The 14,403-nt window shown below is 36.2% G+C and overlaps 1 protein-coding gene across 6 annotated transcripts in view; it reads right to left on the bottom strand.

Annotated features, from left to right (window-relative positions):
- The window catches only part of SYNCRIP (synaptotagmin binding cytoplasmic RNA interacting protein), a 30,758-nt gene that overhangs the window by 10,144 nt on the left and 6,211 nt on the right, over positions 1–14,403 (bottom strand). For 5 of the 6 annotated variants that reach the window (XM_078055024.1, XM_036101832.2, XM_036101830.2 and 2 more), the window contains 5 exons: positions 14,208–14,384; positions 4,715–4,850; positions 3,391–3,596; positions 817–966; positions 363–484 (listed from right to left, as the gene is read on the bottom strand). In XM_078055024.1, the coding sequence (XP_077911150.1) occupies positions 363–484; positions 817–966; positions 3,391–3,596; positions 4,715–4,850; positions 14,208–14,384 (791 nt within the window). The remainder of the gene's footprint in view (positions 1–362; positions 485–816; positions 967–3,390; positions 3,597–4,714; positions 4,851–14,207; positions 14,385–14,403) is intronic. The other variant, XM_078055022.1, reaches the window with a different exon arrangement.

Here is a 14,403-nt window from a genome sequence, read left to right as displayed (position 1 = left end):
TCTCTGAGAAAAAAAACTCTCCACCCTTTAACCAAATACATCAACACTTCTGGACAGCTAATATTTAAAACACATAATTCAGGAGCACATTCTGTAAAATATAGTAGGAAGTACCCTAGACAGATTTTCATTATTATACAAAACTCTAGTTATTTAGAATTACAATTATTTTCACAAGGATGGTCAATAGCAACAGCTCAATAAACATTTCTTGAGATTCCAGCCATTTCTCAGTGGCTCAAAGCTTTCCAGTCTTCTTTAAAAGCTAAAGGCATGTTATGCATTTATTTAACAGATTTGCACAACACCTCTTTTCCACCAGTTAATCTACCAACATTTAAATTTATACAATTTTTACTTACATTTGATTCTTTGCTGCTTGCCTCTGAGCTTTTCTTTCTTTCCTTTTCTGATCTGGTGGCTTAGCAAAAACAATTTCAATATTTTCTCCCTCCAAATCTTTGCCATTCATTTCTTCCATAGCCTTAAAAAAATGAGGTATTGATCAATATAAAGACGCCTTTAACAACAATTATGCTTCATTCAAAGTTCAAAAATCATTTCACTGATGTTGGAAGGATGAAATTTAAAAAATACAGTTGTTAGATTTTATCTAAAGATCCAGCTCTTCAACTAATTATCTTTTTGACTCAGTTTAGTGAGTTATGTAATTTGCTACAGCCAATAAAGGTTAACTGGAGTAGATTACATGACCTCTGAGTGTCCTTCAACTTTTTAGAATACTCCAATTGTAGGATGACTAAAAATCCTTAGAGTTTAATTTAGATGCCTACAATAATTCCCCCATTTATTTACCTTGACAGCACCATCTCGCTCATCAAAATGAATGAAAGCATAATCTTTTAGTTTCTTCACTCGTTCCAGTTTCCCAAACTGACTAAATGCTTTTTCTAAAATCTCTTCTGTTACAGTATTGGCAAGGTTACGTACAAACAGCACTTTTACCTGAAAATTAAGAAAAAACAGGAACTCCCTGTATATTTCAAAAGGGTTCAATTTCCAGGATGCCACCACCCCACCCTATAAAATTAACTTTAGTCACTAACCATTAATATCAGAAATATAAAAGACAGACCAAGTTTTCAGCTCATTTGAAAATATCCAGGAAGTGTGACTGCTGGATCTAATGGATGAAAAACCTGAACAGACACCTCACCAAAGTAGACAGACGACAACATATGAAGAAATGCTCAGTTATCACTTCATTAGGGAATTACAAATAAAAACAATGAGGGGTGCCTGACTGGCTCAGTCAGTAGGACATGTGACTTGATCTTGGGGTTGTCAATGCGAGCCCCATGTTGGGTGTAGAGATTAGTTAAAAAAATATTTTTTAAAAAATAAGCAAATGGGGCGCCTGGGTGGCTCAGTCGATAAGCGTCTGCCTTCCGCTCAGGTCATGATCCCATCAAGCCCCACATCGGGCTCCCTGTTTGGCGGGAAGCCTGCTTCTCCCTCTCCCACTCCCCCTGCTTGTGTTCCCTTTCTTGCTATCTCTCTGTCAAAATAAATAAATAAAATCTTTTTTTAAAAAATAAATAAAATAAATAAAAACAATGAAATGCCACCACACACCTATTAGAATGGCCAAAACCCACACTAACACCACCCAATGCAGGTAAGGATATGGCCCAGAAACAGTGCTAGTGGAAATGCTAAATGGTATAGCCACTCTGGAGAACAGTTTGGCAGTTTCTTACAAAGCTAAACATACTTTTACCAATCAATCCAACAACTGCACTTTTTGTTATTTACCCAAATGAGTTGAAAACATGTCCACATAAAAATCTGCATATGGTTGTTTACAGCAGATTTATTCATAATTGCCAAAACTTGGAAGCAACTAAAATATCCTTCAGTAGGTGAATGGATAAATAAATTATACTATATCGAGACAATGCATTATTACTCAGTACTAAAAAGAAATGAGCTATCAAGCCATGGAAAGATATGGAGGAACTTTAAATGCATGTAACCAAGTAGAAGATAATCTTAAAGAGCTATATACTGTGTAACTCCAACTACATGACATTTGGGAAAAGGCAAAGCTATGGAGACAATAAAAAAAAAATCAATAGTTCCCAAGGGTTAGAGGGGATGGGGGGTGATTATGCAGATCAGGAAAGATTCTTAGGGCAGTAAAACTATTACATTTGAACATTTGTCAAACCCACAGAATGTACAGTAAGAATAAATCCTACTGTAAACTATGGACTTTAAGTTATAATAATGTGTCAATGTAGGTTCACTGATTGTAACAAATATACCACTCTGGTGCAGATGCTGATTGGGGGCGGGGGTAGGCTATGCATGTGTGTGGCCAAGGAGTACATGAGAACTCTGTACTTTGCTCAAAACAAAACAAACATGCTTAGTAGTTATTAAATTAGTATTTAGTTTGCAATCAAAACTGAGGTGGTCATTTTCTAACAATGTAAATACCATGCCTCTGAAATAGCTGTTGAACATTTAACTCTTAACACAGGTGGTCAATTAGAACCTGCTTTTGAAATGTTGATAAAGTAGGAGTGTTCAAAATAGTGACAAAATAATTTCAATCCGTAAAGCTCCTCAAAGTACAATTACAAAAGCTGACCTTTTGCTAAGAAACATTATCATTTCCCCTAAAATACTTGAAGTAACATCCGATTTTCTTAATGTGATAATCCAAAAGAGCTTAACAGGCCAGTGAAAAAATACTACTATCTTCTGTCCTCAAGACTACTTATCCTTTAGTAATATTCACAGTTCTGGCATTTCACACTCTTGATTTAAGTGAACAAGTTGTATTTGCTAGCCTATCACCATTAAGGGGGATTCTTATATGACAAAGGATAGAATAACTTAACTACAAACTGCACTAATGAGTAAAGTGTTGACTCAAGATATGTTTGTTCTCATAGGATGTCTCAACTGACTGCTGAAGCAGGATACCTAATAATAGCTAAACCTTGTAACTGCAGCAGCTCTGCTAAGGCCAGTACAGTTAACTATTTTTAGGAGGAGGACTTTTAACACAAAAACCATGTAAGCTAATGGCGCCTTTCCCAAATATGCAAAGAAACTACTCTCAGACTCCACACAAAAATGATAGTGAACCATCTCCACAGCATATAGGCTAACTACTCATCATGAGAGTATGACAGCTACACAATTATAACTGAGAGTGCCCACAAATTTCTATATTCACTCCCTATGTACATGGTATTTTTTCTGATACGTGGCTTTAATAAAGAATACTTCTCTCACTTTCAAAAATACGGTTTTTCAAAAAGTACACATTTTAGAAGTTCTTTACTTCCCTCTCTAAAGCCTTCCCCTTCTTCCACCAACCCCCTCAAAAAAAATTATTAACTTGACTGCCATTACCTTTGCCATAACCTCAGGATCAGGATCTTCTATAGGATCAGCCCATTCAACAGTTCCAACATTTCCCCAGACCTTGACTTTACCACTCATTAACCTACGCCTTGCCTGGGCAGCTGTTTTGTGATCTTCATATTCAAGGAAGCAAAAGCCTCTGTTTTTTTTCTTGTCGTCTGGTTGGTGGTATAAAATGACGTCTGTGAGACCCTCTGAAAATAAGCAACCGTTCCAGAGAAATTAGATAAAATAAGCAAGAACAAAGTTGATCAAAGGATTTTTCTAATGTAATACTGGAATATAAAACTGAAAAGTTCTCTCTTATCTTTAAAGACGACTCTCAAAAGAACTGGTCCAGATAATTTACCTAATCCACACTTCACAAGTGTTCCCAACACAATACAATCCCCATGAAAAGAAAATATATTCTTTTTAATTAAACCCAAAGACTATTCTTCCATTAATTAAATGACAAAGGCATAAAATTTTTATGTAACTGTTAGGAAAATGGCAGTATAATAGGTCAGACATGGTTAAACATTTTTATTATACAAGTAAACACTAAAATTATTTTTTTAAGATTTCATTTATTTATTTGAGAGAGAGAAAGTGAGCGCACAAGAGCAGGGGGGAAGGTCAGAGGAAGAGGGAGAAGCAGACCCCCTAGTGATTATGACCTGAGCCGAAGGCAGACGCTTAACCAACTGAGCCACCCAGGTGCCCCTAAAATTCTTTTTGATGACACTTTTCTGGCCTCATATCAATGGCTTTATTTCAAATGAAATATATCAGTATTAAGTAAGATTTCAAATGTTCCTGGAGACTAATAGTCTGATAATTTACTAAATATTCTAGGCAGATAAAATTTATTCTAATAAAAGCAGCCCAACTTGGAAACTATTATTAAAAATGCTTTACAGTTCGAAGATATTGCACCATATTGACAATGTATAATCTCTGCTTATAGCAATATTTATTGTTCCAATAATTTAGAAAGTCAAATCGTTACTCAAACACGCCTATGAAGAATGTCAAGCTATCACCTAAAAATGCATAAAAATACACAAAGATTCCAAAACAGGGTATGCAAAGATTCTGCTGACTATTCAAATCCCAGGTGCCTTCCTTACAAACTATGTAATGTTCGGCATTTCCCAAAGCCCTCTGTACCTATTTTCCTTATCTGAAAAATGGGAGTTACCTATCGCACATGGTTAGAGAACACAAGTCAATAAATACAGTGTTTAAAACAATGCTTCTCATCACACAGAAGTATGCAATTACCTTCAGTATTAGAAGTTGCACCTCCTTCCATATAAATCCAACTTACCTGTTACTTTGCTAAATTCTTCAAGGATCTGTTCCTTGGTTTTACTCTTAGGAATAGAGCCCACAAAAAGCCTATTGTTGGCAACCGAGATGCAGACACCAATGTGTTTTCCAGAACGAATTTCATGATTATTATACTGAAATGGGAAAAAGTGTACCACGTTTTAAAAATACTTATAATATCTTATTATAAAAATATATGCATATTTTTAGGCAAACTTATTTCAATGCTATGGTTTTTTTAATACCCTTTAAAAATATAATTAGCATATGTCACTCTAAGCGGAAATTATGAGACAGATAAGATTATACTGACAGAACTAAAAAAAAATTTATGAATTAAATTACTGCAAAAATTTGTCCAGTCCTTGAAACTTAAGAAACTTGATATATTAGGAATCAGGTCTACAGGTAGCAGCTTAAATTCAAAACTGCTGATTCCACAATACCTTAATTTCTATTTAAATTCATCCTGGTGACCAGTTATCCTCTTGCAAGGTAAACGGATTCAAATACCAGCAAGCTTTCCGCCATTCTGTTAACCAGCACCTAAATCTATTTTTCCCCATCTCCTTTTCACTCTTGTAAAAAGTTGCAATAAGGGGTTTTCACCTTTAAATATGTAATTCTAAAAGGAGAGAACCTTCTTTTCCTGAATCCAACCCTACTTTTTCCCCCATTTCATTTTCATCAAGTCTACAATGAAGTTGGAGAAAAACAAGTGGATCGATTATGGTGCAAGTACAGAAGCAAATATAAAACTACAGTAAAAAGTAAAGTCTTCAAGCAACTATACCCCATTGAAGGGTGAGATATTAGAGGTAAAACCCAATCTTCAAAGTGACAAATCCACTGATCAGTACTATTTACAAACCAAAGTTCGGAAGTATTCAAGTTAATCAAGAAACATGAATTATTTACATTACACAGAATCACCTCAAAATTTCTTGTTAGTAGTAATAATGGTGGCAGCAGCAATAATTATGGATTAATCCCCCACACCTGGCCTCAGAATCTATGTTGTGTGTATATACAAGTGGGGCTACACAATCTAAAAACAATCAACATATATTTCCATACAATTTGTAGACCAGCCTTATGGCAAAGGTGAAACCATTCCTCTCCCATTCCTTTTTTTTTTTTTTAAGTAAGCTTTACACCATATATAGGGCTTAAACTCATAACCCTGAGATCAAGAGTCGCTCCACCTGACTGAGCTAGCCAGGAACCCCTTCTCCCTTTCTTGCATAAAAGGTACATCAGGTAGAAGACAAGAAAGCATATAGTAAGTCAAAAAATCAATTCTTCCCTGTCCCTTTCTCCATCTCCAGATACTCAAAATCTAACATGAAGTTCAGAACAGTTTTATACTTTCTACCCCACTGATTCAATTCATGCTATCAAAGTACCTGGTCATCATGATCCCAGGATTATTTATATTCTCTACACTTATGCCAGAGACCTTATTTAAAAAAAAAGAGATGACAGTTTTTGCCTAGTGAAAACAATCTCTCAATGGCTCTCCATCACCAAAATAAAGTTCAAATACTTGGACATCACAGAAGTTCATCCTAAAACTCCTACTACTACTCCTCCTTTCTCTCCACAATACTATAATCTTAGCTATTTACCTAAGTTCTCAAACAGCTCTATACTGCTGAGCCTCTGAATAAAATGCTTTCCCTGAAACTTCCATCATCCAAACTCCTCTGCATACCTGTAGATTTGAGCTCAACTGAACACTCTGCAACACCTAAATCCTATAAAGGTCAACAAAACACCCTTCTATGTTTAACACAGACCAAGAGTTCTAAACAATGACTTTGTCCCCCAGAGAACATCTGACAATGTCTAAAGACATTTTTGGTTGTCAACTAGGGATGGGGGCTTGCTGCTGGTATTTAATGGGTATACAGAGGCCAGAGAGGATATTAAACATCCTACAATTCACAAGATAACCCAGCAGAACAAAGAGTTAGTTACCTGATCTAAAATATCAATAGTACTGAGGGTTGAAAAATCCTACCACACACCTTGTTCTCTCATTGCATTTATATTCTATTAAGACCAAAAACCTCTTAAAAGTAGAAATATATGGGTTACCTGAAAATAGTAGAGCTATGGTTGAATCCATCACTGTATGGGATTATGAACAAGTACAAGTAGACTACAATACCCTATTACAAATAAGTTAACCTAAGAACACAACAAATTGCTTTAAAAACACATACATTCCCTAAATTTTTATAATGTAGCACCAAATATTCCACTTTAGTGACAAATCAATGGCTTTCCATTTGATCATCTAATCTTTAACTCCAGGACTTGACAAAAACAGTATCATCAGAAAAATAGAAGAAAAAGTGTTTAAAGGGAAAAGGAGGAGTTATTCTGAAGTGACAGGACTCGGCATAACTTTCCTCCAGAAGTCCTAAGAGCAGGACCTATTTACCATAAGAAAATGTCTAAGTTTAAAAAAAAAGAAAAACTTGTAAGATGGGCGCCTGGGTGGCTCAGTTGGTTAAGCGACTGCCTTCAGCTCAGGTCATGATCCTGGAGTCCCGGGATCGAGTCCCGCATCGGGCTCCCTGCTCTGCAGGGAGTCTGCTCCTCCCTCTGACCCTCCCCCTTCTCATGTGCTCTCTCTCTCATTCTCTCCCTCTCAAATAAATAAAATCTTTAAAAAAAAAAGAAAGAAAAACTTGTAAGAAAAATTAGAATTCTTGGTTATACCACTTCCACAACATTTAACAATGCTGCTTCAAAGCAGTAATGACTGTTTCATTATTTACAGAAAAAGTTTCTTCACTTGCCCTGCTACAGTTAATCAATTCAGGGTAGGTAGAAGGTTATTTAGGATGGCTGCGGTCTCTAATACAAACGACATGAAGACTTAGCAAGATTTAGAAAGTCAACTATAATTCTTCATCCATGTTTTTTTAAGTAAGAAGAAAAAAAGACGAACAATTAGAGCTAACCCACAGAGAGTAAACTGGCTCTCCAATTAAAATAAATCATTAAAGGAGCAAAGGAGACCCTCTGGGCATATTGTCCAAATAAAGTAAAAGAAGTACCTAGAGGGGCGCCTGGCTGGCTCCGTAAGCAGGGCATTCAAATCTTGATCTCAGGGTCAAGGGCTTGAGCCCTATGTCTGGTGTAAAGATTACTCAAAAAAGAAAAAAGAAGGGCGCCTGGGTAGCTCAGCAGTTAAGCATCTGCCTTCAGCTCAGGTCATGATCCCGGGTCCTGGGACTGAGTCCCACTTCAGGCTCCCTGCTCAGAAGGGAGTCTGCTTCTCCCTCTGCTCCTACACCGTCTCCCCCGCTCGTGCTCACTCTCTCGCTCTCAAAAATAAATAAAAAATCTTTAAAAAGAAAAAAAGTACCCACTACACAGAAATAAATATTTCCTAAAGCAGTGCCTGATCTACAGATTAAACATGCATTTTTATATGTGTATTTGAATTAACTTTTCTAATAATTTTAAGACCAGTCACCATAAATTCACAAATAAACTTCACATCCCAGCAGGTGGGTAACAGTGAGTTCAGTGGTTGAAGGGCATTACAAAACTGTTCTAAACTTTAACAGAGATTTTAATGTAATACTGATAAATCCTAACTCTCAGGAGTTAGTACATCAGGACACTATAAGAGTATCAAAATGAACAACAAAAAAGTGACTCCTTCCAACTCAAGGAAGTTCAGCACTGATGTTAAGATATTTCAGAAATCTAGCTTTCAGAATCAGTACCACAGTGAAATGACAAAATAAAGATGAACTCTGAACATTAATCAATGCAGTTTCAGTCTTTCAGAATACCAAAACAGGAGCTGTACAATCTGCAACAGTCCTGTCATCCAGGCTTAAAACCTCAAGTCACTTTTTCCTTCCCTCATAGCCAGTCAGTCGCCAAATCCCCCCAAAATTAGCAATCTCAGATTTGGAATCTAACACAGCAGTGGTTATTCAGTCCTAACTCTTCCCATAGCAGCAAAGCCACTACCTCCCCAGCCTGTCCATTTTAAGTATGTCTTAAGTAAAGAATCTAAGTTTTTATTTAAATAATCTCTACATCCAACGTGGGGTTCAAACTCACAACCCTGAGATCAAGAGCTGAATGCTCTGCTAAGTTAGCGAGGCACCCTAAAAATCTTTACATTGAGCCAAAATCTACTTCCCTAAAAATTCTACAATAACTGTTTTCTCCCCCAAATGACAGCACTTCATATACCTGCACACAATGCTCATGACTGAATTGTTCTCTATGCCTTGCTAATCATTCCTCCTCTGATACTGGCCAACTAATGTGCCTCCTAAGAGTGTCACCAAATAGTGACATCCAAAACACAATACTGTAGATACAGACTGAGATTGAGGAGTCTAGAATAAACTGGAGACTATTACTAATCTCCCACTTCTTAGAATCATGCTTCTGTAACACATAGTCCATGATTACCTTAGCTTATTTGGCAACCACACCATACTGCTGACTCACACTACAGCTTACTTGTGAAATTAATTGTATATAGGACTTGACCTTTGTCAATTCCATCTTGCTGGTGTTAACTATCTGTTTCAGGCTATCAAAATTTCAGGTGCTGATATGGTCATCCAGGGCATTTACCACTGCATGCAAACTCAAGTCACCAGACATTTTGAGGGCAGTCCAACTATGCCCTGATTTAAATCATTGATAAAAATCAGAATGAACTATAGCATACCATTACCTAACATTTCTCCTTTCAAAATCTGTAACCTCTCTCCTTTCTATGGCTGTCCCCCTCCCAGGCCTTTGTTCTCTTCATCCAAACATCCTTCATTACTCTGTTATTTACATTATGCTACCCACACCAACACTCAAAACTTGAATGGCATCATGCAACTTAGTCCAGTAGTCATGACAATTACCTTCTGGCATTGACTTTATACTAGTTTCATCTCCCATTTCTTTCAACAAAACACTGCTTCAACTACATTCACCTGTTTCCTTAACTATCCTGCTTGATCATCTTTATCACAAAGCCTTCTGTAACAACCCCAATACAATCTATCCCTTCATCACTGTTACCCTCTGAACAATGCATCTCCTTTCTGTTTCATTATATTCAGCCTCTCATATCCCATAAACTCTAAAGTCAAGAACTGAATCAAACTACCTTGTGTGTCCACAATAAAAGTTTTCCTGTTAAGCACACTATTTGCTAAAATGTTACTAAAAATCTTGTGGACCTGTCTTGTCACCTGCATTCATCAAAATGGTTTTACAGATGCTACACCAGCATACACCAATCACTTTGGTGAATAAAACCAGCACTGCCTATTAAAAATGTAACTTTTAATATGCAAATAGAGACCAATTAATCCACTGTTTACAACATAGGCACTATCAGCATTTTAAGCAGTGATATTTCTATTATCTAGGAATGTGATGGGCACTGGGGTGCTGGTGGCCCTGAGCTTCAATTCCAGTAGCACACCACACAAATAGATACACACTTGCCTACTGTTCTTCCTGGTCTTTGTGACAACACCAAATACTACGTATACTTCCAAATATCTCCCTGGGGATGAGGAGGAAAGCACTGCCCCCCCCCATTAATCTACACTAATCCCTACCACTGAATAAATAATTGCAAATGGAAGCTAGACAATCTTTAAATAGCATAATAGCCCATAGCTAATATGGGAATGTTATAAATTCTTGAGTCATAAATAACAGATTAGATGGCACTAGTGAGCCAGTTAGGTAGGTTATTTATCCAGCACCTACGGGATAAATATATAGTGGCACTGTTCTAAATGTCAGGGATACAGGAAAAAAGAGCTAGTATCCTGAAGGAGGAATAAGCAAATAATTTACAAAACCAAGAAATAACTTTAAATACATCTAAACATTCTATTTTATTGTGTTCAGGATACTGTCATGGGGCAACTGGGTGGTAAGCTGCTCGAAGTCAGGAAAGGCCTTCTAAGATCTGATTGACAAGACAGCAGCCATGGTAACTGGGGGAGTGTTAGAAAACAGAACAGCAGAAGATGGAAATGGTCATAGTTTATGTGGGGGGGACAAAAAGGCAAAGCATGGATGGAAGGGCAATAAAGAGTAAGAAAGAGATAAGGAGAAACCTGATCAAATAAGATAGGGCCTTTTTGGAAGCCATTATTAGAGTTTTCAACATGGGAATGTTGTGATCCAACCTATGGTAAGACTAAAGGGACAATGGAAAGCAGTGAGTAGCTAGGATTCTTCGAATGGTACCTTAGACTAAGGTGGTAACAATGAAGATAGATGCCAAAACTATTCTGGCAGTAGAAACAGGACTTATTTCCTATGCTCCTTTTAACACTACCAAAACTACTACATAATTTAAAAGAATCAGGCTACCTGATGACATAATGTGCATTGCGGGCTTAAACTGTTATGCCTAGCCAAAGAGAAGAACTTGAACTAAACAAACCTGGTATCAAACTAAAGCTGTAGGGCCTCCAGTAAGTCACCCAAGCTATTTACTCTTCTAAAGAATGAATTCCAATTATTTTCAAGAATAGATTGAGGTAGTATTTAAAGGTAATAATGTAAAAAAAATTAAAAATAAAAAAAATAAAGGTAATAATGTAGCACCCTAGCACAGCTCCTGAGTTTTAACAAGCACTCAATAGGTAGCTATTTATTTACCTTTCACAAATTTAGATCTTGCTTCCCCTTTAGATCATTATTTAGGGAAAAATACTTTTATTCCCCAAAATACAAAGCAAATGTTGGCTGAAAACCATTTCATTTAAAAAGTTCGCAGCTGCTTCTAAGTCCATGCCTCTTTTTCAGCTGTTAGTACCAAACCATTTTACAAGTAATTCAGACACAAATTTAAAATCCACGATATACATATATATTTTAGTAAACTCTGCCCCCAACATGGGGCTCGAACTCACGACCCTGTGGATCAAGTCATATGCTCTACCAACTAAGCCAGCCAGGTACCCCAAAATCCACATTTTTAATCGAGGGGGGAAAGCCATTACTGAATCATATCAAAAAATAAGGTCAAATACATAAATTATCTTTACATTTTAAGGAAGCGCTATGTCCAACATGGGGCTTGAACTCATGACCCCAAAATCAAGAGTCACATGCTCTACCGACTGAGCCAGCTAGGCACCCCAATACATAAACTATCCTGACCTAGGGTACTCCTCAAGACACTCAAAGTACAGGAAAGCAAAAAGAAATGGTCCCTCAATCCTGTCTGATCTATAACTAATGCCAGGCATTTTTTCAACATATGATCATCTACAACTAGAACAACCATTCCATTATCTTATATAAAAATTCACTTTAGACAAAAGTGTAATTCAAGCAGACTCTCATGATACGCCACATGTAGGAACAGTTTTCAAAATATGCTCCTTAAAGGAACACATTTAGGACAAGGGTACTCATTTCCACAATAAATACAAAGTAGCAAAAAACACCGTAATTAACTTGAATTCTATTATTTCTCTAGAATGCTTCTTTTCCTCAAAAGTCTAGTCCTCTCAGTTATATTAAGGCAAATCTCCCAATTCCGTTATCACCAAAATCCTACCACAGTAAAGCATCCTTTTAAAAAAAGCAACGATGATACATCCAATTCATCCTAGTGGATGTACACCATCACCACTAAAAATATCTTTTTAAAAGGCACCAAAATGCAAAGCCTCCTTCAGGCAGTAAATAAACATGCTCCCAGATAAGGACTCAAATCACAAACTCAGAAAAAAAATGTAAAAAAAGGACAAGAATTAGTTCCTAGATGAATCAAAATGGCTGTTTGGCTATCTATGGAACTTTCTGCATTATAGTTAGAAAACTTAACTATATCAATAACACTATATATTCTAAGCCTATAGCAATGCAATCTTGGACAATCTTATTTGTTAAGCCAAGGCAACTGCCCAAACTGAAACATTCTTTCATAATGTGTTTTTACTGGCACTCAAAATCATGTTACAATTGGATTATATATCATCTTCCTCTAATGATGCATTTTTTAAGGATTCTAGAAATCACCTAGAAATAAATTCTCGTAAGGACCTACCATAATTACTATATTTTGGTAGCAAGCATTAAGTGTCCTAGAAATACTGGTTTAATGATTCCTTTAAAAATATTAGTAAGTACACAAATCACCACTTATACACTAAATAACCATACTTACTAAGAACTTTATGCAATATCAAATAAATAAAATGGATCTGAAAACAGTGGTAAATTCTGTACTTGCTTGTTGTAGTAAGGTATTTCTTTGTCTTCTCATTCTACAATGCCGCATTAAAACTTACCACTACTTTTTATTACTACCTGGCAAAAATGTTAGTATTCTTTTATAAATTAAACTGGATGATTCCAAAAGTATCTTTCCAGAACTCTAAAAAAGTCCTTAATTTTACCTCAACTGCTTAAAAGTTAAAATTTTGACCACCCAAAGGTTACTAGGAATGGTTACCTAGAACTATGCCTGCTCTGAAATAGGACACATTCTTTAAAGGAGGGAAAAATCACCCATGACTTAAAAGGAAATACCTAAACTCCTAAATTCTTTTTTTAAAGACACTATAATCTTTCAAGTATCACTTTTCTAATGTAAAGTCTTTACCATATTCAGTTATACACACCAATGGAGAGATTCAAGCAATATAAAAAGCAAAAACAGCATAGTTGGTTTTTCTCCTTATGGTATGCCTTAAAATGTGAAACATCTGAATGTGAGGAAAGGAATAATAAAATTCAGTAGAAATCAACCCAGGGATATTAAGTTTACTTGGAATTACCCATAAAATAGGTAAGCCAGACAAGGCAAATTTAACAAATAACTGCCTTAATGGACCATTTACAAAAGTTCCCCCCCAGTAGTACTTTTTGGTACATTTTTTTGGGTTGAAATTAACCTTTGACGTCATAAATTATAAAATGCAGAAACCATCTGAGTCACAAAACTTAGTAAGACTGCTTTAAAGATGAATCATATAAACTATAATTTGAATCATTAACAATTTTCTTAAAAATTACTAGGTCCCCACACCTTATATCTGGTATTTTGAAATCAAATACTGCGACTCACCACAAAACCCTTTATTAACTAGAAATTTATCATCACAATGTCTTTGTGATATATTTTAGAAAAAGGGATAGCCCAGATACAGCCAGAATATAAGGGAACCCTACCCCCCTATGTAGTTACTTTCTGAAATCTTTTAACATTCCTATTAAAAAACCATTACTGGCTAGTTGTTTTAAAGAACCAGTAACTCAGAATTCTGACACACTAACTTATAGATCCTCAGTCCAATCAACTATATATGCAAAGAATACTGCTACAATGAGTACACAGAGACTGTAAGACAGTGCCTTATCAGCACTTCAAAAAACATTTGGTTAACTCTTATGCACAGTAAGAAAAAACCTGGCTTTAATTAAAGATAGTGAATGTGGAGACTGAAGGAAAAAAAACTTACCAGTTTAACAGCCTCCTGAGCTGCTTCTTTTGTACAAAAAGTGACAAACGCGTAACCTCTATTGAGACCAGTGAGTGGATCCATCATTAGACGAAGATCCCATATCGGTCCAGCTTTCTCAAATAATGGAACAAGTTCATCCTCAAACAGATCTCTTGGGATCTTCCCCACAAATATCTGTAAATTAAACATGAAG

The sequence above is a fragment of the Halichoerus grypus genome, chromosome 9 (genome assembly GCF_964656455.1).
Source record: "Halichoerus grypus chromosome 9, mHalGry1.hap1.1, whole genome shotgun sequence".
In the NCBI taxonomy this organism is placed as follows: Eukaryota; Metazoa; Chordata; class Mammalia; order Carnivora; family Phocidae; genus Halichoerus; species Halichoerus grypus.
This window is presented reverse-complemented; position numbering and strand designations above follow the sequence as displayed.